Source organism: Dendronephthya gigantea, unplaced genomic scaffold (assembly GCF_004324835.1).
Source record: "Dendronephthya gigantea isolate DGI-Jeju-01 unplaced genomic scaffold, DenGig_1.0 000112F, whole genome shotgun sequence".
In the NCBI taxonomy this organism is placed as follows: domain Eukaryota; kingdom Metazoa; phylum Cnidaria; class Anthozoa; order Malacalcyonacea; family Nephtheidae; genus Dendronephthya; species Dendronephthya gigantea.
The window spans coordinates 462,501-489,216 of NW_021163122.1; the positions used below are offsets into that span (position 1 = coordinate 462,501).

Genomic DNA, 26,716 nt, shown 5'->3' on the forward strand with positions numbered 1-26,716 from the left:
GTACTACCCTATTGTAATGGAACCGGGGAGTTAAAGGAAACGCCATCCCGGGAATATTCACTATCACTTGCGCAGTGGGTGCTTGAAGAAAAGCTATACTTTGTACCTTCTCTTGTGCAAATGCCACAAGGAATTATAGCTTGCCTATTGCTATACAGAGCACAAAAGATATTTAAGAAATAGTGAATAAAATAATTAAAAAAAAGTTAAGTTAGATAATAAGTTTTAATTAATAAGTTAGAATGTAATAATTAATAATATAATGATTAATTCATAAGTAATAATATTATTATCTTATTGATTACTTTATCAATTATAGTTTATCGTTTTTGGGTATTTTATCTATCTGCGTCCGCCGGTCCCTATCCGCCAGTCCGCGTCCGTCTATTATCTACACCCCACCGGCAAGGCACCTTAAAAAAAAGTCGCACATCCTGTTCAAGAGACGGGAGATATCAACAGGAACTGATTGTCTTTGTGTAAGATTTCCGCAGACAAATATCTGTACGACAAAGGGGGTGCCGAGTGGCGGCATGATATGACACCTGAATACACCATTGAATATTGTAATGTAGTATTCCCCAGGTGATACCAGGTAAAGCGTTACAGTATAAACAAGAGATCTTATATATAACGCTTTTGGCCGAACAACAATCTGGTTTGGTCGCCAACTTACAAGTTTCGCAATCCTTTTTTACAATGCAATTTGTCTCTACTTGGGGTTATAAGACTTTCAACAATGAAGGGCCATTAATAAAACATGTTCTAATGTTTTTTATTCCCAACTGTCTAATCACTGCTAATGCTCTCCGTTTTAATTCCTCATCGATGTATGGTAATTTTAAATAGGTCATGTTGGGATTCCCTTCCTGTTTTTGAGATGTAGTAATGACGGTACGCCTATATAATGACTGATCTCACAAATCTCCTGGGCCATAACCGTTGCTGGTAAACGTTTTAGTTATCTTTTTTAACGATCGATTTCTCGATGGACGATCCGTGGAACAACGTAACACTCTCTTGGTTTCTCAGATGATTATATAACGCCCGCTTAGAAGAAACAGGCCCATGATTATCCCAAGACGTAATAGAATCGCTATGAATGGGTTTAACATACAATTCACTTCTCAATTGTTTCGTGTTTTGGTCGAAGCTAACTAGAGTGTCCAGAAACGGTAATTCATTTGAGCTGTTCGGCTCTTCCAATGTAAATTAAATGGCTTCATTAAGACCATTGGATATCTCTACTAATTTGTCAGCATTAATCCTGTCGGAATGTAATACTATACAAATATATCGTCAATGTATCGTTTTAGTGAGATGTATTTCCCTTAAAACTTTTTATTCCCCCCAACATTATAATCATAAGATTGCTCAATTTTAACACTTATTCACCGTGAAAAACATAATGTTTTCTTAGCTCTCGGTAAATACTTTTTTTATTATATCTATTCATATAAAAGACATGGAGAACAAGTACGATCGTACTATTGGACCAGGAACTGGTGAAGTATATAGGTTCAATATTTCTCTCAAGGATGAAATTTCAAATGTCTATGAACCTAGGCAATCTTGCGAACGGTTATGTTAAAATTGTCATTTTTCTACATTTTCTCATCTGCTTTCAATACAAAGACACTTAAAATGTCCGAGTTGCATGCACATCTATGTCCTAATCTATGCCGCTGTAGCTGGCGAGAAGCTAGCGTTGCGTGCACAGTGCCACTGTCCGATTATAGTCGTTTTTTATGTATATGTATGCTAGGCAAATCCTAAACAAATAAATAAAAAATAAGTAATGCCCTAGAGAGAAATGCATTTAACGCGATGATCCTGTAGACATGAATATATATTGTGTACAAAACAAAGAAAATACACGACCTTCTGGCTTGAACTCATAGTATATGAATATTAATAATATTAAAATTTGCCTCCCGCCACAATCTGACATGGCTTGCAAATCTTCTGAAGAATATAAGCACAAACAATTTAACTCCGTAAGTCGATGGAGAATAACCTTTAAGATAGTTGTGTGAAGTTTTATCACGATCTGGTGCGAAATGACGGAGCCTTAGCAATTTGAACTTGCTTGAATATAACGCTTGCTTGCTTGAACTAATTGAATATAATCTATACTGATTACTACGCTACAACTACGCTAAAATTTTCAATTGCTTCTACATTTCTTTAAAATCAAAAAGTCGAAATTCTTACTCCGTCAATCGATTGGGAATATCGCTTAATATCGTTGTGTGAAGTTTTATTGCGATCTGATGCGAACTGACGAAGCCTTAAGGCCGACACAGACCGGACGCGAAGCGGCAACGCGGCGCGATTTTTCAGTTTTCAGAAGCATATAAATTAAATTCTGGGATCAAAATTTGGAATCTATGGACGCTAGACCAATCAAAATTTATTATTTTAATGCAATCTACAAGAAAATTTTGATAACTTAAAATTTATTTGCTTTTGAAAAATATAAAACGTTGAAAATTCGCGCCGCGTTGCCAATTCGCGTCCTGTCTGCGTGGGCCTTTAGGGTTTTTTAAAAAACGTCGCCCCCTAACAACAACAACAACAACAAGCAGATAAGCAGCGAGTAGGGACCAGTTCCTGATCCAAGAATTCTAAGGGACATAATTTCAAATGGAGAAGCATGTCGAGGTGATCTGCACGGGACTGAAGTTTTTATTCCCAGAAGAAATAACGCGTTATCTTCCACAGCAGGGTTCGCGCGGACGACATCAAAATTTCATCATTGTCGCGTGATTCGACCAATGAAACGCTACGAACAGCAAACTTTCATAATTGGTACATAATAAATGTATTCAGTTATTACCTTTTTTACGTGGGCAGCAATCACTAGCCAATGGGTAAACTCGTATATATACCGCACACCGAGATGCATGACGTTGTTATGTCCAATTTAATTTAGCACTGTCAGTATTAACAATCCATTTCTTCGTCGCGTTGAAACATAGCAATGGCATCAATTGATGTGTATTACAGCTTACTTCTTCTGTTTTGCTTTGGTGTGCTAGAGGGAAATGGGACTTTTTGCGATCGTATAAAATATACCACGATCGATAATATTCGTCGCAGTACAGCGTACAAGGCTACGGCTGGATTGTGCGATCGTGGTTTTATCAAAGATGGATTGTGGTACCGATTTAAGAGTGACGCCGGTGACAAAATGCCCGAGTTTAATCCAGGGATAAATAGTTGCGGAACATACGTCCCCATTTGGCTGAAAGGAAATCATCCATCTACAGTTGGCGTCGAGGTTGACAGGATGGCGTGTGCGCCACTTCCACATGCCTATCCATTCGACTGTGGCCTCAAATATGATATTAAAGTGATAAACTGCGGACGTTTCTTTTTGTATCGACTGAAGGAGCCTTCAGCCTGTAACATTGCTTACTGTGCAGGTACGTTAAACTAAAGCACGGGCCGGGAAATGCCTGTCAGTTGTATTTTTATATAGTGTAGCGATTCAGTGAGACTCAACAGCAACTATAAATTTAGTTTCGCAATTTTTCATGCGAAATACACAGCGTGCACAGGTTTAAATACCAATTTTGTGAACATGCTTCATGCGTGGTTTGTGTGCAGGCATATAATTGTGAGAATAGGCGATTTTTAGATCAAAATTTAGCATTGATATTTTATGATTAATTCTCAGGTACAAAGCTGGGAAAAGGTTGTTCTGCCGACGGTTCGTCAATTCCTGTTTGCTCTGGTAAGATGCACATTATATGTACATATTCTCATAGATTTTAGATATATATACAAAAGAGTGGTTGTGTTGCTGAATTTAAATCTTGTAGGCATTTATCTAATGTAAACTGTCTAGAAATGCCATAAAATTGCCTGCAATACATACGCTGAGCAATCATGCAAGAAGTAAAGTGTTGTTGTCTACGAATTTTTCAAAGCATGTTTCAAGTATGTTTTATCGATTCAACGTAAGCTTTTTAATTTTTTTTTCGAACGTATTTTGTTCACATTTTACATAAGATAACTATTAATTGATTGCAAGACTTTGAACCGAAAGAGAAACGGCGCACATGATGTATAAAATCTCGCAACGCTTATCTCGACTTGTTCGCATTCATTGTTGAACATGATCTAATGATATAATTGTTTTAAAACGTCTGGTACATTATCTTAAAACTTCGGCTGCTACATTAGCTACATAAGTGCAGACTGCAGTCGTACAGAGCAGGAATTCTCTGCTGTGCTTACATTTAGTTTCTTGAAATGAAAGTGCTTTATTTGTGTCATAGAGATGTGATGCGTAATTTTATTCATATAATTGTTCTCACCGACGGATTTCTTTTGTACGTATATACATATACGCGTCTTCAAAAGAAATCCGTCAAGCAGAACATAATTTTAACAAGACGCCAATTTCTGGCGGTTACTGCGTCGCGCCAATCGTTGCATGCAACTGTGCCCCATTTCCTGTCAAAATTTATTCCTTTAGAAAAATGCTTCTTTCTTTGGGTTTCTAGTAAATAGAGCATTTCGTACAGAATATAGGGGTAAAACTGCATTATTGGTGCTAGGCATATGTAGCTAACGGATATACATGAATAAGGCTGAGTTTGGAATCATGTACTCTGCATGGGAATCTGTTTGTACTGAAATTCATTAGGATCGGTCTGGCCGTTTTTACCCTTGAAAGGAAGGTGCGATTTGATTGAAAAATAGCATAGAGTGGCATACAAGGCTTTCATAGCATACAAGGCTTTCATGGCATACAAGGCTTTCATGATTCATGTGATCGTTATCTGTAAACCCGTTTTAGTGTAGGTTTACCATGATCAGTGTGTGCTAGTGTATGCAGAGTGAGTATATCAAACAAGACAAGACGAGAATCCAGCATTATGATTACCTCTACGTATTTTCTCGAACGACAGACGTCTAGATTTCCTGCGCTATCAGCCATGCACAGTGACTCGTGTACGTGTTATTTTATATGACGTGTTTTGGTTCGCACGACCCGAGTTCGAATCCCGGCGACAACAAACTTTTTCAATTCTTGTTTCAGTAAAATATTTCTTTTGTAGGGGTTACTAGGCTTAGATTACTATTTGAAGTGTGTTTAGCACGAAAATATTTCGATACGAAATCAAACGAGTTGAAAATACGAGTATCTTAGTTGGCGTGCGCGGCCAGGAAGACCGGGTCGAAAACGTAAAAAACACGAAAAAAAAAACACCGACGGCAATTTAAGACTCCGTTCGCGCAGTGCGTGACGCAGTAAAAAACACGAAAAAAACAAACAAAACACCGATGGCAATTTTAGACTGCGTTCGCGCACTCGTTCGCGCAGTGCGCGACGCAGGGAATATTCAATTATATCGCTCAATTAGTTTCAGCTCTGCGTTGGGTTAGGTTATCAATGACATTATGTATAAAACTGTAGCTATAGCATGCGCAGTTTAGAGAAACTCTGGCCGACATTGGCCTGTGTTTTGACAAAAGTCTACACTGCATGTAAATCTCGCAGTGTTACGCCAACACCAAAATGGTGTAATTAGTGGCAACTAACAGCCTGCAAATACGCTTTTGAGCATGCGCACTTTGAAAAGCTTCGTCAGCTGAAATAACACATATCGTTAATCGTTTTGTCGTTAAAATGGGTCGCTTTGCCGCACTGATCGACGGAAAGCGATCTGGCAGCGGACTATTGGATGAAAAATACTCTTGATCGAAAATACAAAAAGCAACAGAAGTTGCCTTAAAACTTTTTCGGGGATATTTACTCAAAAACGTTTGAGGGAAGCTGAGATTTCGAAGTCGAAACTTGCCAAGGTGCTGGAAAAATTTATCCAGAAGCAAGAAATAAAATGGAACATACTGCACAAAGAATTAAGTTCGAAACATCGGCGATGACAAGAAAATAGAGAGTTCACTTAGTAAAATCAAATTCATGTCTTCTCCGAATCAAAGGAGAGAAAAAAGACACTAAGAAGACAAAGAAAACAAGAAAAAGAATGAAGAAAAAAGTGACTTATAATTGGTATTGTTTATTGAGGCGAGTTGCTTTCTACTTGTGTCCTTAACATTATAGTCACAGCTTGATCCTCGCTGCTAAGTAACAAAGCAATTACGAGGTCTTCATTTGCATTACCAAATACAATACCCATTTTAGACAAACACCATGGTGTTGGGTTAAAAGTTGCTTAACGCTGAAGTCTTTTGTCAATATAATTCTATCTGAACGATATTTTATCTGTCTTTTCTATAGGAGGACGGAAGTTTCGAGAATGCGGCAAAAGAATGTTTTGCAAGCGGTAAAGGTTCATTTGGCAAACAAAAACACAAATACATAGCAAAGTCTCTAGGTTATGTTTCTGAATTTTTAACAAAATTTACGTCATTTGCAAAATAAAATTTGTCCTCCAGATGCCAACTGTGACATCATGAGCTTTTGCATGAATGACTGCATATTATTTTACTATATTATTGACAATGTATATACCACTTTAACAAAACTTGAGGCTGTGATTGATTGTACATTCTGTTTGTATAACTGCGATTCGTGTGCTGCAAAATAGCAGGCCTCATTGTAAATTACTTTTTAAAATAGACGATTCCTTTGAACGAGTTGTTTGTGTGCATTTTTTGTCTTGATCTATATATGTAGTGCGGTGTATTCTTGTTATTCTCCTTGTTTCAAGTTTTCACATTCTTTCACATCTCAGAATTACGAGTAGCTGTCGTCACAGTAGCTGAGCAATTGGAAATCCAATTGGAAGTCAATTACGCAAACGTTCGAGTAGCTTTACTCGTCTTTTGAGTAATTCTCGCGTTTACTCAAAATAAGGAGTCATTGTGGAAGCAATTTGTCCGAGTAACTGGTATCGTTTTTGGAGTAGAAGCTACCCTTATACTCGCGTAAATTTACCGAAATAATGAGAAGTTTCTACTCAAAAAATGAGTTCTAGTTACTCAAACAAATTGCTTCCACAGTGACTTCTTATTTTGAGTAAACGAGAGAATTACTCAAAATTGCAAGTATTTAACTGGTTTTACTCATTTAATGAGTAAATAAGGGTACATGGCTTTTATTTGAATAATATTTACTCAAAACAATCGAGCAATTTTTACAATCAAATATTTTGAGTATGTTTTACTCAGTATAATGTGTCACTGCATGTGGAGGCATCATACTCAATAATTTGGGTGCAATTTACTTAGGGTTTTTCGCAGTGATCGTTGGCAACGATTTTTCGACAGTCAGTAGAATAATCAAGAACAATTGTAAAATTAGACACAAACCTCAAAATAATAAACAAAGATGACATTTAAAATTTGAATCAAAGCGGACTGTTTGATTTGAATAGCCTGAACGAATGAATAACAAAACAATGATTGAACTCGGCTTTCGCAAAATATGGTGATTTATCAGTGATGAGTTTTTTCTGCCTTTGGCACTCTGAAAATAATTTATCTTCTCGCCATTGCAGAAGAGTGTGATGTTGCGTTCAATATGTTAACACTATAATAGGATATACTGTTTGGTATACGTAAAACATTACATTACCGTTCTATTGTTAAAAGACGGAACAAGAAGGTACGTAGACGTTTCAAGTTTTTGCAATGATCTCTGCTTTAATTTTTGCGACATCTTGATATATTTCTTCCGGAATATATTCATGGGTCGTGCGGATAAGGAATGCGATAAACAATACCGTTGAATTAAAAGATATATACAAAATTCGCATTACAACTAAGATGAACACGATCAATGAACTATCATGCCTGTTCAAGTCGATTTACAAACTGAACAATGTAACTTGTTGTATACTTGTAACTTGTTTGCATGCAAATATTTTTTCGCTGTTTAGATAAGTGTAATACGATATGCCTTCGAAAATGTTTGAATCTGAGTGCTCTTTTCTATTCAAGTTTATTTTACTTATTATAGTGTCGAAATTTTAGGCTGCGTAACTCTAACGCGCATGTGTTGCTTTTGTAATCAATGCAAATAAGATATTTCTTAATTTCTAAGTTGGTCATTAAAAGTGGAATTCAGGAGACTCATATTTGTGACCACTATTTTGTATTCTCCGAACTTAATTTAAAAATCCCAAAACAACCGCATGTTTAATTTACAGCACGGGACTTTAAGAATTATAATCAACATTCCTTTCTGGATGACCTTGGACAAATTAACTGGATTGAAAACACCATTATAGATGACTGCAATGGAAAAGTGGACCACTTTCATTCTTGTTTCCAAAATGTATTGAATATATATAAACACGCCCCTCTGAAGTCCATGAAAGTTAGATATCGACAATGTCCATCTATCACCCAAGAACTAAAACAACGTATGCTGACTAGGAATAATTAAGTTACTGAAGACGGCTCGGTGTATACTGGCTTACCAGAGGATTGAGAGTGTTACCGGGTGTCTCGGTAACGATGTTAAAATTAAATTGCGAACGGCTGAGAGGGAATACCTGCAGAAAGAGATACAGAATAATAAAAAGAGCGATTCAATGTGGAAAGCAATTAGAAACTGTATACCTCGTAAAGAGAACAGTCAACCTACTTGCACAAGAGATGTAAAGTTATTAGCAAATGAATTTAACGAATTTTTTACGACTGTAGGAGCACGAACAAGTGAATCTGTAAAGTCTCTAGCGGAAAAAATGGTATCTCCTTAACTCCACCAACAAATTCGGTCACCTTTTACTCGGAGGAATCGTTCCGGGCGGTCTCCACTGACTCCACATTCGAGATTCGAAAAATAGTTTTCTCATTTCCCTCAAATAAGGTTCCGGGAGCTGACAAGGTGTCGATGAAGGTTATCAAAGATGCATTGCCGTGTATTCTATCTACTTTAACGGAAATCATTAACAATTCCATTCTTACGTCAGTCTTTCCATCAAAATGGAAGGAAGCTGGACCAAACTGGACTTTGTCGATATCGTCTGTACTGTTATCGCAACACAAACTGGAAGATCGAGTTACGAGGACCTTCTTCAATTCCTTTTGCTTGTTTCTCTGTCTCGTAAAGTGTTCTCGCGTAATTCCGTTAATGAGAGAGCAGGTGTGCGGAATGAATATCGACGTAGTTTCTTGTTTATTGTTCCCAACTCTATATGAGCTTTGTTTTCTTTATCTTTGTTATCACCAAATTCACATTATTTTGCTGCAATCTGCAGTCGTCTTCTTTATCTGCTAGTGAATCAAAGAACTTTAACTTCCTCGCCAACATAATGTAAAAGCAAAGCGCGTTTCCGACCAGCATCTTTCATGTTCATAGCGGTCATTAGGTTGTTAAATCTCTTTAAGTATTTTTCACATCTTGCAGCTAAATTGCTTGTGTCTCGTAGATTCAATTCTGGAAAAACTAGCAGTGCATCGCCATATTTGCGTGTTGAGAACTTCTAAAAATCGTTAGTTATTTTACAATTCTTGTCGCCATTATTATATTTCATCGTAATTATCGCTACTCTGGTTTTAGTAAATGAAAGTAATCACCACACAAAGATTAACTTTCACGACCCAACGTTTCGACACTCCGGTCTAGTGTCTTCATCAGGGGTGATCTGATGTTAAAACTCGGTTCCTTATATACTCTCAAAATGACGTCATCTATTAATCAGATGTAAATACTCTTTTGGCAAATAGCTTCCGTCATCCCTATTAAGGGCACAAAGACTCGCATTAATATGCCAGGCTTCCAAACAACGCCTTTGTCCATAACGATCATTAGTGGTAATGACTTTTGAATCGTTCCACCCAATGTTATGGTTAGTTTGACACACGTGTTCCGCCAAGGCTGATTTTGAACTGTCTATAGTTCGATACGGCCTTTTGATGTTCTTTTAAACGTGTGCCGAACTGGCGTTTTGTTTGACCTAGATATTCTTTCTCGCAATCACCACATGGTATAGAGTATACAGCATGAGTTTTCTGTTTAGTCGCTACGCGATCCTTGGGTTTCGCGAAAATATGTCCCAATGTCTGAAAGGGTTTTAAGGCAACTTTTATACCTTAAAACCTTATGCCTTAAAACCCTTTCAGACATTGGGACATATTTTCGCGAAACCCAAGGATCGCGTAGCGACTAAACAGAAAACTCATGCTGTATACTCTATACCATGTGGTGATTGCGAGAAAGAATATCTAGGTCAAACAAAACGCCAGTTCGGCACACGTTTAAAAGAACATCAAAAGGCCGTATCGAACTTAGACAGTTCAAAATCAGCCTTGGCGGAACACGTGTGTCAAACTAACCATAACATTGGGTGGAACGATTCAAAAGTCATTACCACTAATGATCGTTATGGACAAAGGCGTTGTTTGGAAGCCTGGCATATTAATGCGAGTCTTTGTGCCCTTAATAGGGATGACGGAAGCTATTTGCCAAAAGAGTATTTACATCTGATTAATAGATGACGTCATTTTGAGAGTATATAAGGAACCGAGTTTTAACATCAGATCACCCCTGATGAAGCCACTAGACCGGAGTGTCGAAACGTTGGGTCGTGAAAGTTAATCTTTGTGTGGTGATTACTTTCATTTACTAAAACCAGAGTAGCGATAATTACGATGGATTATATACCTGGTTGCCGTGAACTCATAAACTTCAATTATTATATTTGTTCAATATCTATACTCCATATGGCTGCTAACCTATGGGAAATATACTTCATATAAGCAAAACATTATATAGTTACGTACAATACGCGCTCTCCACATCAAACTTAGCATTGAAGGCTCCCGGACCCAAAACCATCATCAACGGAGATATATGAATGGGATATTTGGGAATCCCATCGTTAACACTTTGACCGTGTGGGGAAGACAAATTCAATATCAGCCGCCATTTAAAAGGTTATACTTTCTTGGGGAAGACGCCAAAGGGGCTACACTGTAGATTAGGGAAGGGAGAAGCTAAGAATGGTCCTTTGAAAACTTTAGCCAGATATCTATCGATCACCTCGGATGTTCATCGGCCCCAAATGCATGTTGCGGCAACACTTTCGTAGCTAGAAGTGAACCACCTAGGACGAATCAAAGCCCGACGAAAAACCATCATTATTCTTATTATTCTTATTATTCTTATTATTCTTATTATTCTTATTATTCTTATTATTCTTATTATTCTTATTATTCTTATTATTCTTATTATTCTTATTATTCTTATTATTCTTATTATTCTTATTATTCTTATTATTCTTATTATTCTTATTATTCTTATTATTACTCCGGCGTCAGCGACGGAGTTGAAAATTCGCCCCGGTTTTGTTTTGTTTTTGTTTTTTTTTTTTTTATTTTTTTTTTTTATTATTTTTCGTCGTCGCAAGTCTGTAATGGCGCGAAATATACTAGTATTTGAATAGTGTATGTGATCGTATTTATCTACGTCCCAGTCTTATCTCCCAAGAGTTGTGGTGCACAGCTTTGGCTAATTTTCCAATGCGCGATTCGATTTCGCTCGCATGATATGGCAATTCCTCCAAGAGGAACAAATAAACCGTTCTTTTTATGCTGTTCGATTAAGTTTAGATTGAATTGGGGTAAGAATATATTTAATACATGTAGACTCGGTCCTATTTTAATAATATCGCTGCTATTTCGCCGTTTAACAAGATGATGTGGTCGTGTATGGGCGCGTTGACACGTCGCGTAGTTTGCACAGGATCGAAGATTTAATACAACTATATATAAGCGCGAATTCCAAAGGCAAAGTGTAAGACGAAGCGAATGTATCATGCGGTTTATTTACATTTTTGAACAATTGAACTTCTATACTGCGATGTGCTTCTGAATTTCGCGATCGAACATTTAGGTTCGCAAGGCATCTAAATGCGAATATGTATGCGAAACAATACGCGAACTGTATTGTTTATGTTCAGAAGCTCTATATTGAAGACTGGCACGTGCGCCGGAGTTAACGCCAGAACGGCGTCTTGTTCTTATTATTCTTATTATTCTTATTATTCTTATTATTCTTATTATTCTTATTATTCTTATTATTCTTATTATTCTTATTATTCTTATTATTCTTATTATTCTTATTCTTTCTATTCTTATTATTCTTATTATTCTTATTATTCTTATTATTCTTATTATTCTTATTATTCTTATTATTCTTATTATTCTTGATACTCCTATTGCTATTGCCATTGCCATTGCCATTGCCATTGCCATTGCCATTGCCATTGCCATTGCCATTGCCATTGCCATTGCCATTGCCATTGCCATTGCCATTGCCATTGCCATTGCCATTGCCATTGCCATTGTTATTGCCATTGCCATTGCCATTGCCATTGCAATTGCTTCTTATCGAGTAAAGTTTTCGAAATGAGACCACTTCAATTAGTTAGAGGAAAGACTAACTTTGATTTTGATATGTTATATTTGTTTATTTAAAGATAATTCACAGAGAAAATTCACGAACTTCCTTACCCCGCAAAGAGGTCACATGATAACGAATGAATATGCAATGGGCATGTTGACGACTACAGCACGAAATTTTCAATGATCTTTACCATTCAATTATTTTTGCAGGTATTGTTCCTAGTATAATGAGGCCAAAAGTACGACCAAAGGATGAAGATAGAGTTTATGTGGCATTAAGATGTTTCTGGGACTACGTTAATGATGCTTCTCATGTTGAATTTCATGTCAAGTGGTTCAAAGATTCTAAGGAAACTACACACGCGGTGCAACATATGTTTAACGGGACTGCAGATCAAACGTATTACGAAAATCTTTACGAAAGTCAGCTTTTTGTCAATAGACTTACTGGGGCAAGAGAATGGGATGAACGTGGTTATGAATGGAACAAAAGGGTTTGTATTAGGCCTCTGTAGATTGTACTCGACAACGTTTGAGCAACTTTTAAGGAGTTGAGCAGCTGTTTTGATTTCCTGGAGCAATGAAGATAAAATGTCAATTTTACAACAGTTAATTAAAAAAAAGATGTTTCTACTCAATTTAAAAGGGGGATAAAATTTTCGATTCATAATTCGCTCATATATAATACATATCTCAAATATTAGAGGTTGAAAGGGTCTTAATTTCGAGTGAAATTATATACGCATTGCACCGGCATCGTAGGTTCGATTCCTGCCGGAGGACCGATGGTTTACTCATTTTTCCATCAACCGTTCCTGGCTTGAATTTGAAGTGTGTATAATTCCACTCGAAATTTAGACCCTTTCAAGTTTCAACCTCTAGAATTTACCGACATCGAGTGAAGTGCCAAAAGTCATAATATTTCAAATATGTATAATATTGGGATTTTTAAGATGTTGACGGGTTTGCGCAAAAACCAGGCAAAACGCCACGAAACCAATGTTAATATAAATATAACGTGATTGATATTCAGGTATTTACGTATATATTGGCGGGGCAACTTTTAAATGTAAACAATCCAAATTGAGATGTTTTTAAGCATTTTTTTACATTTCCACATTCATTTAGCCTTTTTCAAAATGTTTTCAGACATTTCCACCGTACATTTTTTCCTTTTGTCATATATTTCACATGAGACCGGAGTGCTCCTCAGTGATTTGGATTGTTTTTTTTTGAAAATAAATCTTTCTTTTAAAAATAAATATGGGACACAGTGGCTACTGCGTGGTCTCGCTGTTTTCCGCGAAAACTATATATCAGATGAATTTGCCTGAAAATTTTGGCCTGTTCGTAGAGAGATTTGTTGGACCGCCGTAACGATGAGGGGGTTAGGGGAGGGAAATTTACGAAGGACACTTCTATAGACTGTAGTGGCGCGGAGAAAGTCTATTGAAATGAGCCAAGGTGATTTCAGTGCTTGAGAGTTGTTCATCATACCGTGCTATTTATGAAGCCCATTGGTTTTACATCTACCAAGATATAAAATTTATTCCTTTCAAATTTTAGAAATTATTGCCTCCCTTCACTTGTCCTGGTGAAAGACAAGGAGCACCTGCCCCCCCCCCCAGTTCCAGCGACCCTGCAAATTTCCTGAAGAGCCTACTCCCATTACTGAAAAGCGCCCTGTTAATTGTTGAGTTTATGACTTTATTGCATAATAAAATAGCATTATAAACAATACGCGAATCATTAAAATGTTGAATTACCCAACTTTTTCTCGAGATAACGATACTTTACTCTACTTCCAATAGGTATATTGCAAAGTTCGAGGGAGGTTTCATGGTGGAGGTTGGTCACCATGGAAATCAAGTGGAACAATTTTTACTGGTATTCAGGTGAGTTTTTAGACCTAATTAATATGGCATACTATTCTCGCAGGTATATTGCCTGATGACAAGGGCGAATATTCATATATTCGTTTCGGGCTGTAGATATTTTTTGTAACCGATTTCTTATAAGGCAATTAAACATAAGTATATGCTACACCCCCCAATATCAATTAATTCGCTTGAATTTTATTAATATAAAATTACATTTGACTATAAAGTTCTGCGATAAAATATATTTGCTTATATACATGTTAAAAAAGTTAAGAGACGACGTTTCGACGTTAACTGAACGTCATTATCAGGTCAATGAAGATTAAAAATATTTTTATTAATTTAAATACCAAGTTAAGACAATAGAATAATGTATACGAATAAAATGACAACTGTCCTAAACAAAGACAGTCTTACAACAGAGGACAATGTATTTCTAATCGTTTCCGTTTACTTATATATAGGCTGATTAGCAGCGGTTAGGGACCAGTTCCTGGTCCAAAAACAGGCAGTAGGATGGATTCTCGCTTACCAATTACCTTGCCGATACTCCGCAATGTTTTGCTACATATACCTTCTCTTAGCTCGACCGCCTATGACGCTAAGCTGTTTAAAGCCATGTGCACCACTGCCTTTCAGTTCGCGTTTTTGAGAGTAGGTGAGATTACTATTGCACTAGGTCGTCATCCGTCCTCCATGTCAACCAGCTAGTTAAGATTGTCGACGCCACGAATGCCGCAGTCGGATGTAAGATTACGTTTCTGGGGCCGGTTCCATAAAACTCTTAACTACGTTTTAACTACTTTTTAACCACCCAACTGTAGTTAAAACGTATTTAACTTAAATCACGTAGTTAAGCCAGTTGTATAATAAAGTAGTTAGCGTTAATCATAGTTAAAACGTAGTTAAAGTTAACTATCCTCAAGGGCATCGTCAATTTTCCAAATCGTAGTTAAAAATGGCGTCTTGAGCTTTTGAGGAGTGAGAAAGCATTAAAATCAACACATACCAAGGTTGTGAACCGTTAACCACTCAGAAAAAGCCCCGTCGACGCTTGTAAACTTTTAATATGCCTTTATTTTTTCATTTGGGCAGCAACGGAGAATAATTTTGCTTCGGGATACGTGTCTATGCCAAATTGCGATCCTAGCCAATTAAGATTAGCCATCTCCATTTTACTACTGCAACCGGTATTTTGACTCAAAGGGACCTTTTTATATTAAGAGCGCCTTTTTCGTTGAATTATTTGGAATTTTTTCTTTGTTTTATTGCATTTTTTTCTAATCTTTTAGATCAAAATACTGTCAATTTTTGTAAATACGAGTCCAACGTCTTGTTCAAAATCAGTAATAGCGGTCAATAATTTCGAGATACTTCATGCTATTTCTCTGTTTAACAGAAGCAAGTTAACTACGTGATTAGTTCATCATCCGACAAACTACGTCTTGCGCAACGCAGTTAAGTCGTGTAGTTAACTAATCATAGTTTTAAGGATTTAACTACAGTGATTAGCGCTAATCATAGTTAAAGTTACAAAGGACACAGTTTTCGTATCGGGGCAGCCACTTTCGCGGCGGGTTTTTCTGATACACAGATACGTGCTACGGGGGCGCTGGCGATCGGATGCATTTCGCAAATACATTAGAGCTCCGAGTTTGAATTTTTCGTCTCCGTAATTATGTGGGACTGACGGGGGCTGCCTTCTGTGTTTAGCGAGGCAAACGGCTAGCTAGGCGCTACCTTGTCGTTGTTGAAATGCGTAATTGTGTTTGTCGTATAGCTGATGCAGGGGCTAGGCTAGCGACTGCATCATTAGTAGGTGATAGGTGTCAAGGTAGCAATTGCCTAGAAGAGGTCGCTCCGTGTTGTAATGCAGGGGCTAGGTTCATGGTCGACTTCAGCGCAATCGCGTCTTCCGCGGTACCATTAGGTTTATAACATAACGATGCAAACAAAGTGCAGCGCAGTTACTCTACTATAGATTTGCGTTTATATGTTGCGTAACCTCTCCCGTTTCTCTTGCTTTTCTATTTTTCATCTTTTCTAATAATCTAGTTTTGCCAGCGTTTCCCGAGCCTGATGCGGCGGGGTGACCTTTTTAACTCAGTCGGCTTGTGGCGTTTTTTATCACCCCACCTTTTCTGTGCTGTACTAGATTACGAAGATTGTAACAATTAGCTATAATTTGTCCCTTTTTTTTAATTAAATCGGCATGTGCTCTGGCACATTGCCATTATTTCATCCAAAAAGTGTCATTGTTTATTGCAGTTGCATGCCTTTAATTTGCCCAGAAAACAGAGCTCACCAGTCTCGGAAACCGCCGGCACCTATAGGGTTCGTAGTTGAAACGGAAACGATAAATGAAATTGAGGGAGAGGCATGTGAGATGATGCCTGATGAAAAACTGTTGAGATGAGAGCCGAAATAACAGTAAGTGCTGGAATCGGTAAATGAGCATGTTTTACATTGGCCAATGCCACATGGGAATGTGCCATTGGGCTCTGAACAGTTTTGCTGTAGAGAGCTGTTAACCAATGTTTCCCGGATATTTTTGTTATGCCGAAAAGAGGCTAGGGGGTTATCGGTGAAAATGGAAGATGCCTCGGGATCATTCTGCAGGATATGAAAATTTCTAAGTAAGATATTCCTAACAGCAAAATTAAAGGGATGATGTGTTAGAATAAAGATAGTAGAATGAGTGCTACTAAAGACAGAGTCTCTCAGAGTGTCTAAACGGGAAATGTCAGTGGCCTTAGATAAGGCAGTGTCAATAAGTGGGGAGGGATAGCCGCGCCCGACAAAGAATGTTTTTATCTCCGGACATTTGGACTGGAAGGCATCATCTACACTGCAAAGGCGGCGGAGACGAAGGAATTGTGAGAAGGGAATAGACAGCTGTTTTGTTCAGATTAGCAGAACTGGTGCACACTCTCAACAATTTTTCCTTTGACGGTGTGCATTGCCAACAGATAATTGGTGCAGCAATGGGAACTAAAATGGGTCCCAATTATGCCAAATTGTTAGTTTGTTAGTTTTATAGAAAAACAAAACTACGAACAGTACACTGGCCCTCTACCTGATTACCTGGGTTTACATTGATTAATGTTTTGGTACAGCCGTACAGCATCATGTTCTCGTGCTGAGTTGGAGAGATTCATCAAATTTGTTGATGAATTTCATCTAGCACTCCAATTCATATGGGAGATCAGTGAGACCGGTGTATCATTCTTAGATATCCTGGTTTCCATCATAGGCAATAAGCTCTCTACCTCAGTATTCTACAAGCCCACTGACTCCCATAGCTACCTCTTATCTTCTTCCTTCCACCCCAGCCACACTAAGAGGTCTATTCCCTTCTCACAATTCCTTCGTCTCCGCCGCCTTTGTGCAGGGAAGATGATGCCTTCCAGTCCAAATGTCTGGAGATAAAAACAATCTTTGTCGGGCGCGGCTATCCCTCCCCACTTATTGACACTGCCTTATCTAAGGCCACTGACATTTCCCGTTTAGACACTCTAAGAGACTCTGTCTTCAGTAGCACTCATTCTACTATATTTGTTCTAACACATCATTCCTTTAATTTTGCTGTTAGGGGTATCTTACTTAGGAATTTTTATATCCTGCAGAATGATCCCGAGACATCTTCCATTTTCACCGATAACCCTTTAGTCTCTTTTCGGCACAACAAAAATATCCGGGACGCACTGTTCACAGCTCGCTACAGCAAAACTGTTCAGAGCCCAATGGCACATTCCCATGTGGCATTGGCCAATGTAAAACATGCTCATTTACCGATTCCAGCACCGTTATTTTGGCTCCCAACTCACAATTTTTCATCAGGCACCATTTCACATGCCACTCCTCAAACCTTATTTATTGCATCCCATGCAACAAATGCGGTTTACTTTATATCGGCGAAATTAAGGGTAAGGTTTGGTGAACACCGTAGGTCGGTTAACAACCACGATAACACCAAGCCTACCCCCCCCCCCCCTCCTGTCACGGACATGAAAATTAGAGCCCTCTGTCCCATTTCCGGCACTAACGATAGCCGTAAAAAACGAGAAATGCGACTCATCCACAGTCTTGGCACTCTCCATCCCTCTGGAATAAATGAAAGGCTTCTTTGTTTACATCAAAGCTGATTGTAATAATTATGTTTTCATTGCTGATTAGGCTTCCCTAATTGCGGGCTATTCCTATAGCCAACAATCAAGCGCCTCGATCTTTGGCAATGTAATGTACTCCAAATTGTTTTGATTTTTTGTTTTCTATTGGCCCCAATAGAAAACAAAAATTTGCCCTCATACAATATATATATATATATTAATATATATATTAATATATATATATATATATATATATATATATAGGAAAAGTATATAGGCACCAAACAAAACGATGCAGCCCCCAGTAGAAGGATCCACCATCGGGATACAATTTCCGCTTCTTAACTTATTAGAAGATATGAATATAGATATTATTATACCTATATTCATATCTTCTATATATATATATATATATATTATATATATAATATATTATATATTATATTATATATATATATATATATATACAGGGTGTATCAAAAAAAAGGTAATCCAACTTTGGTGCGCTATTGTACGTGAATTACTCATTCTATTAACGAATTTTTTTCACATTCCGAAAGGTTGGGCTTTTAACCATCGAATGACATGTTTTTGATAACAAATGGTGAAAAAATGAGCAAATAGGAGGCTGCTAAAAAGTGTTAGTCAAAATCGTATATTTCCACCTCTGAGAGTTGGGACTAAAACCATTGAAAATGAAATCTCTTTGGGATTTAAATGAAGAATTTTGCTTTTGAATAAGCGACCCGCATATTCACATTAAGTAGGAATAAATCACATTAGGAGAACATTCTAAGCAATGCGGCATAAAACCAGTGCAAGCTGTGACATGTTGTGATTAATTGTTTTTTCTTTTGTTATGCACTGCTTTAATTAGGCTCAAAGGTGAAAATATGCATTTTGACTAACACTTTTTATCAGCCTCCTATTTGCTCATTTTTTCACCATTTGGTATTAAAAACATGTCATCCGATAGTTAAAAGCCTGATCTTTCCGAATGTGAAAAAAAATCGTTCATAGACTGAGTAGTTCACGTACAATAGCGTGTTGAAGTTGGATTACCTTTTTTTTGATACACCCTGTATATATATGTATATATATGTATATATATATATATATATATATATATATATTATATATATATATATATATATATATATATATATATATATATATATATATATATATATATATATATATATATATACACCCGTTTGCAAAAACGTTGGCCGCAGATAGATAGATAGATAGATACTCGAAATCTGATTAGAATTGCATATGTTGTGTAATATTATAGAAATCTCATGCTAATGTAATGATATGCAATTCTAATTAGACTTCGAGTATCTATCTATCTATCTATCCGCGGCCAACGTTTTTGCAAATGGGTGTATATATAATATATATATATATATATATATATATATATATATATATATATATATATATATATATATATATATATATATAGTCATTCTCAAATTCAGAATTCGCTGTGGACATTTCTGATGTTAAACTTGCGCACATTTTTAAAAAATGAATTAAGAATTTATGCCAAATAGTATAGTATCGATATAGTATATCTATTTTGCATAAAAAACACAAGTTCCTTGCGCTACGGCACTGACACCAGTCCTCGCTTGTTCTCGCTGCACTCGGTCAAGTTTCTTATAAGGAGCGCTATTACGCTCAAATTTACGCCATCTAATCATGAAAATAATCAAAATATTCAAAAACTAAACTGAATCTCCATTGTTAGTCATTAATACGTTTAGTTTATTAAATAAAACAAATCATTGAATTTGGTGATATGCACTTTAAGGTTGTCCATGTCAATATATATTCAAATATAGAAATATCAATCACGTGACCATTAAACATCGATAATTTCGTTCACTTTTCTCTTTTTCTTTATCAATATCAATATTGTACAAATTTAACTTATGCAGTACAGTCACGTGATCGATATTTACGTATTCATATATATTTTCAGCTGACAACCTTAATAATAATAATGATCGCCGCTGACTAGTTCAATTGCCTGGTGCAGATTATGTAATTTTTAAATAATGAATGAATCAAACGCGTTTGAAAAATATTATAGCAGTCACTTCAGCTGTAATGTGAATATAAAAATAACACTAAATTTCAAGCAAATATCGACCTATAACGCTAAGTACTGCGAAAAGTATTTTTTCATGTCTTCGCAATGCGATGTTCTCATTGTTTTTAGCAAACCATGCCCGTTCGTTTGCATATATAGAAAAGAAAATGTTTGTATCAAGATTGCATTATTATATTTCGGTTTCAATAATCCTTTCATAATCATGGGGAAAATTATATCACTCTGATTTGCTTTTGGGAAGTACTCTACCTTCAAGTCAACTTACAGTCGAGTTTGAATTAAACTTGGAGAGCGATGCTTTGTAGAAAAAAATTGAGGCTCAACTAACATTAATATGAGGGTCCCCTATACCCCTTTTCAAATTGCATTCACGTAAAAATATTTAGCCCATTTACGAGTCACGGAAAATCGTAAAAAAACTTTCACATTCACACTAAACTCAGAGCAACCACGATTCACGCAAAAATGCAAAAGACATTCACGGATAATTATTTTTTATTGGTCTTAAAACTTATCTAATATTTTCGCATTTTCTCAAATTGCGCAGGCAGGCAGGATGCAGTAAATTAATAGAACTAATACTGAAGTCTTTTTAACTTTGAAGTATTTTTAAGCAGTAAAGATTTGTTGTTTGAGGGCGGGTAATAAGAAATCGCTGGCGCTGCAGTGCTTTGCTTTGCTTTGTTAAACTAGTCAAACTAGGTTAATGTATCGTGCGTAGAATTTCTATTGATTATCCTGTGTGGACAGTGTGGTTCTTTATAGTTGATAACTGCAAATTATTTTGAAAATATGTTCCTGTTAATGGTGATAGATCGGCCAGAACGAGTGGTTCTTAAGAACGACAAGTTTGTCTCAGCTAGTTCGTCAATTGGCTGTGAAGACTCTGTATCACTAGAACTAGACGAACTACTGTCGCTGCTGTATTCATCTACATATTCAGGAAGGACCCGAAGGTTGTTTACAGAAGCGTCGTTAAACTGTACCCTTTCGCCGCCAGGATTGCGGGCTTCGTACATATTAAGCGGAAGTGTTCCAGCTTTGTACTTAGTGGTTTCTTGTCTGACGGTACGCTGGCGCACACTTTTACCATTTTCATGCGCCCAAAGCCTCATGCGTTCTTGATTCTCGTCATTCATCTGAATCGTTGGTAGAGGAGGCAGAAATGGGATATCCTTGAACTTAATGGAATTAGACGGTATGGGATAGTAGGTTTTCTTGTTGGTATAGTAATGGGCAGCCCAATGTGTTGTACGTTTGAGTCCTTCTTTTACTGTGTTACCAAATGATCTAGCGTAATCAATGACATGAGCACCTGCTCCATGCTTGTGGTGGTGTGTAGAATGAATGGATTCCACTTGCCCAGTCAAACAGCTTGCCAAATTTACTTGGTAGTCTCCATTTAACATCTTGATTCTAGCAGTTAATTTTCTTGCACTTTCTGCAACCATTCGAACGGAGGAAAGTGTCTTTGCAGAAACAGTTCCATCTGGGCCATTGGTAGTATTCTTTCCGCAAATAGCTTTGACTTCATTAACAGACGACATAAAGTAACCCGAAACCGATTTAAGATTATCTTGGGATAGAGTTGTGGACAATGGGGTCAATGGTTTGTGCTTTTTATGGATACAAAATGTTCGGTACAATTTCCCAATGGACGAAAGGAATTTACAAGTACCCTGCAGTCCTGTGACGATTAAAACTTCTCCAAGTTGGGAATCACAGAGAAACAAGTTGGTATCCAACTCAGAACAAAGACCAGCTGGTTGCAAAAAACTGGAAGACTTGGCATTTCCTCGTGTCGCTCCTTCTTTACCATTGCCTGCCAATATAGATACACCAGACGAAGAATTATACTGCTTTATTTGGTTTGTCTTGGGATCCGAAAAAGCTATCCCTTTCTTGTACGGAGCAATTCCATGCACCTTACAATTCGACGAGTTTCTTACTAAGCAAGTGACCAAGTTAGACTCGAGGCTTACTTGGAAAAGACCTCCTTTGTCGTCTTGGTTTTCTTTCCCTTCTGAAGAAAAGAAGAGCTTGGTAGCAGTAATGGTCATGCTAACAAGCTTGATATCATTCTCTGGATAGACAAAACTCTTCGTTACATTTCCAAGCAGACCAACACCATCTCTTTCAACAATAACTTCGTAAACCTTTCGCTCAACATCACTGCTAACAAAAAGGATTTCATCCGATCCAGAACATATTGAGTCAACGCTACGTATATCAACATTCATGTGAACAATGTCTGTTCGTTTTTCCTCAGAACCGTACTTAGCGCGTAACTTTTCCATTTCTGCATTCATTCTACTCTTAAGGTCACGAACATTTCCGGTGGCGTCGATTCCCCTCATCGTGAGTTGGGCAATAAAATCTGCTTTCCTGAGAGACTGAATTTTAATCGACACGGTATTTGTGTGTTCCACCACAACAATACCATCTGCAGAACAGACATAAACTAAACCATTTGAGACACACAACGATTTGGCATTGGTAAGCTTTTCTCTGCAAACGGTTAAACGAACTGGATTATGTAGCTGGAGCTTCACAAGCTTACTGTGAGAATTCAAAAGAGAAAAATCTAGCATAAACAAGATTCCACCGTCTGCATTCGCAATTGACACTGGATGGGGGTAAAAACCGACTTTATTATCTTCTGTGAATTTAAATCGCTCGGATACAAGGGTATGGACGACCAACTCAACATTTTGAACAGCATGAACAAAACCTTCTGCTGTTAAATCAAGAATTGGGTCAACGGCCATGCGATCTTTGTTTCTTACAGCTTCGCCGTCCTTAAGAAGTTTTCTGAACGACTTCCTTGTTTCGGGATCGCTGTCATCTCGTAAAGTTCTCAGCATAGCTAAATTTGATCGTTGAGCGTCAAGTAAAATATACCAGTTTGCAAAGGAACACTTCAGGCTTTTCCCCACATGGATTGCATCAGGTAAGCCAACCATTAAAGCAAGCTCTGGTTCAATAGTTCCATCTTCTAACTGATTGTTTATTTGTTCCAATGCTTTCTTGTTGCCTTCCTCGCAATCACTAGTGTATACAAATACTGCAAGCTTAACACATTTTTGCCCTTTCCCCAAACATTTTGCAGAAGCCCTACATGCAGGAAAGTAGGAAAGTTGACCTTTTGTTTTACAATCGTCACATACTTCTTTTGTTTCCCAGCACTTATTGCAAAAACAATGGCAAACATGTTCTTCAACATCAATAATATGTTCCACGGTATTTGCCTGAAAAAGGCACTCTTGGCAAATCTGTATTTTTTTTGTCTCAGACTTAAACTTTTCTGTCATATTTTCCCCTGTTTTACCGGACTTTGACATGTACTCCACTGAGCAAGGCATTGCGATCTCATTGTCCAGTGTTGTCAAAAATGACACACTTGCTTCAGTCACTACTGCTTGCTTTAAGAACTCAGATGTAGGTTTAGGGTTTTCCAAAACGAAGGCGAGGTCAACATCAACATTGAGCCCCACAACTCTTTTCATTCGTTCGTCGAATCGAAGCCCCGGCTTTAGGGCAGTACCATCGTTGGCTATCGCAATTTAAAACACTTTTACCACCGATGTATCTACGAGAGGCGTCACGTTGGTAGATTTGTCTGCAAGTTTGATTGCTGTTGTTACAAGGTCTCGTAGAACGCCACTTCTTATAGTGTATCCAGCTTGACGTTTCGCACAAGTGGCTGACGATGGGCCATGGAAGTTTCCTCTTTTAGTTTCACTTTCAAAATGACCTTTGCCCTTTCTTCCTTGCCCATGCCAAGCTGGTCCTCTCAAAAAATTGGCCGTGCTTTCTCCACCAAGATATCGAATTGTATTCAATCACCTCGCCATCGTATTGATGGGATCGTTGGTTGATAAAGCAGTAAACGACATCTTTGATGTGTTTATAAAATATATCATCCCTGGATATTGTTCCATTTCTCACTAACTGATCAAGCTTGATACACACATCGTCGGCTGCCTCTATGCTAACAGGAAAACTAGACTATCGCTATCCACATCTGAATCTACCCCATGTTCGTCATTTGCACTGATATCACTGTCCGAATAAACGGATGTCGCATTGCTGCTGGCGTCTGTCTCTACCTCATTGTCACTGCTTACTTCGCGATCCGAGTCTCCACAAAGTCTGCAAATTGAGATTGAGGTGAGATGCGTGTACTTTTATTACCTGCATGTTACTGGCAATATGTAGAGAAACTTTAATTGAAATATAACGTTACCGAATTAAAAATTTATAAAAGGAAAATCATCAAGACGTTCTACATGGTAAACGTTTATTAGCTAATATTATAAAACATGTTTACACGCAGTTCTGTGCTATGATATAGATTAAAATCAATTTGAAACTAAACCCTGTGGAAGTCTGTAGCACCATTACAATAAAATTACATGTGCTATATATACAGTAACAAAGAAAACGCTTCTCTTTAGTCCTTACACATTCTGTGATTTGTCAACTTCGGTCACTGTCAGCTCCTCATCTACATCTGAATCAATAACATATTCTTCACATACTAGCTGTTCAGGCTCTTCAGGTTTATTGGAATTGGCAGTCACAGCCTGATTTCGAGGTTTTTTGGTAACAAACAACTCTATACTTTGTGTTTTGCGCTTTCTACTTTTGTCCTTCTTCTTTAGACATGTGTCAAAATGTTCTACAGATGTACAAATTAATAAACATTGTCTTATTGTATTTCATTTTCTACTGTAAGAATATTGATATTTTAAGTGATGTGATATGAACATTTGCTTACTGGATTTAAAGTAATGGACCTTCCCCTTAACTCTGCGATCAGTTGGCAATGACACCAGACTTCCACAAGTTACACACCGGGCACTGATCTCATTAACTTCATCAATATTAGCACATTCTTTCAATTCTTGTTAAAAAAAGGCAAAGATGTCACATTTGGTACAGCAATAAATATTGTATTTTTTTTCCTTAAACAAAAAATTGTTTCACTTAATGCACAGCCAGATTTACTCATTCTGGTTTATTCATAGGCCATACTGTAAACAGCCCTTGTTAAGTCGAAACAAAAAAATCTACAAAAGATAACACTACTTGAAAATAAATAGCAATTATGCACACCTTTCCTCAAGCTTTGAAGCTCTTTTAACTGCCGCTCATTTCTGTTAGCTTCCTGACCATTTTGCAATGCTTTGACAAGGGCTTGATCTTCAATTGTGATTTTGTTTTTCGGCCTACCCCTCATATGGCTTGAATCTTGATCTTTACTAAGAGCAGTTGCACATGAGGATTTCGACCCAGATGAAGAATCTGCTTTATTAACAACAACAGTAGGCTTCAATCCCCACAAAATGTCTTTTTGGAGAAGTGTCACTGTAGAAAGCATAATAAACATGGCTATTATCTTATAATGCATATGTATACCTACACCTCGATGGCATTTTTATACCACAGCTGTTGCAACATGCAACTGTAGGTGATGATTTGTGATCACATTCAAGTCATCTAAAAATTCCTCATGCATGAAGCTGAACAGAAGGACTTGCATGTCCTCAATGCATATTACATCAGCATGAGTTGATGATCTATGAACAGTATTGTTATTCACCTTGTAGCCATATACTTTGTTGCCCATCAATTTCTTTTGCCCAAATGTCCCACTGATCCTGGGTACGCACAGTGAAGACTTCTGCTTTTTGGCTACGTTTGTCCATTACACCCAGTGACAACTCATATGAACCCATTCCTTTTGATCGTGCAAACTCTTTTAAACTCATTGCTTTTGTTAGAAATTTTGGCAACTTGAATTGAAAAATAATTTAAAGTAACAAGTATTATTAAAAACCAGTGTGTTAAAGAAAAGTACACATTCTTAGGATAGTTTCTTTACCTCTGCAAAAGTCCCAAGCACACTAGCTGGTATTGACAACTTCGACTTTTCTTTGTGCACTGGCTCGTTTTGCCCTTTCATATAAGCCCATAGGAGTATATTCACAACCATATTTCACTTGAAAAATAAAAGTTCAATCATACATTCATTATGAATTATAGCATTATAATATATAGAAAAAAAGTCCCATAAAAGGCATTTTGACACTTAAAATATCATTGTTTTATATTTTTGAATTAAATAGTATTTTTGAAACATGTCACTGAAAATATATTGGTATATCCAAACGAGTGCAGGCTGTAATAAAGATTTAAACATATTATTTATATGCAGATTGCATACTTTACATACTGCACGCTAACACATGAAGCAAATCGCGTCA

General features: G+C 37.2%; 1 protein-coding gene across 1 annotated transcript in view; it reads left to right on the top strand.

Annotated features, from left to right (window-relative positions):
• Positions 1–26,716, top strand: part of LOC114535194 (von Willebrand factor D and EGF domain-containing protein-like) — a 134,967-nt gene that overhangs the window by 23,341 nt on the left and 84,910 nt on the right. The window contains exons 5-6 of the mRNA XM_028556574.1: positions 12,544–12,827; positions 14,145–14,228. Coding sequence (XP_028412375.1) covers positions 12,544–12,827; positions 14,145–14,228 — 368 coding nt within the window. The remainder of the gene's footprint in view (positions 1–12,543; positions 12,828–14,144; positions 14,229–26,716) is intronic.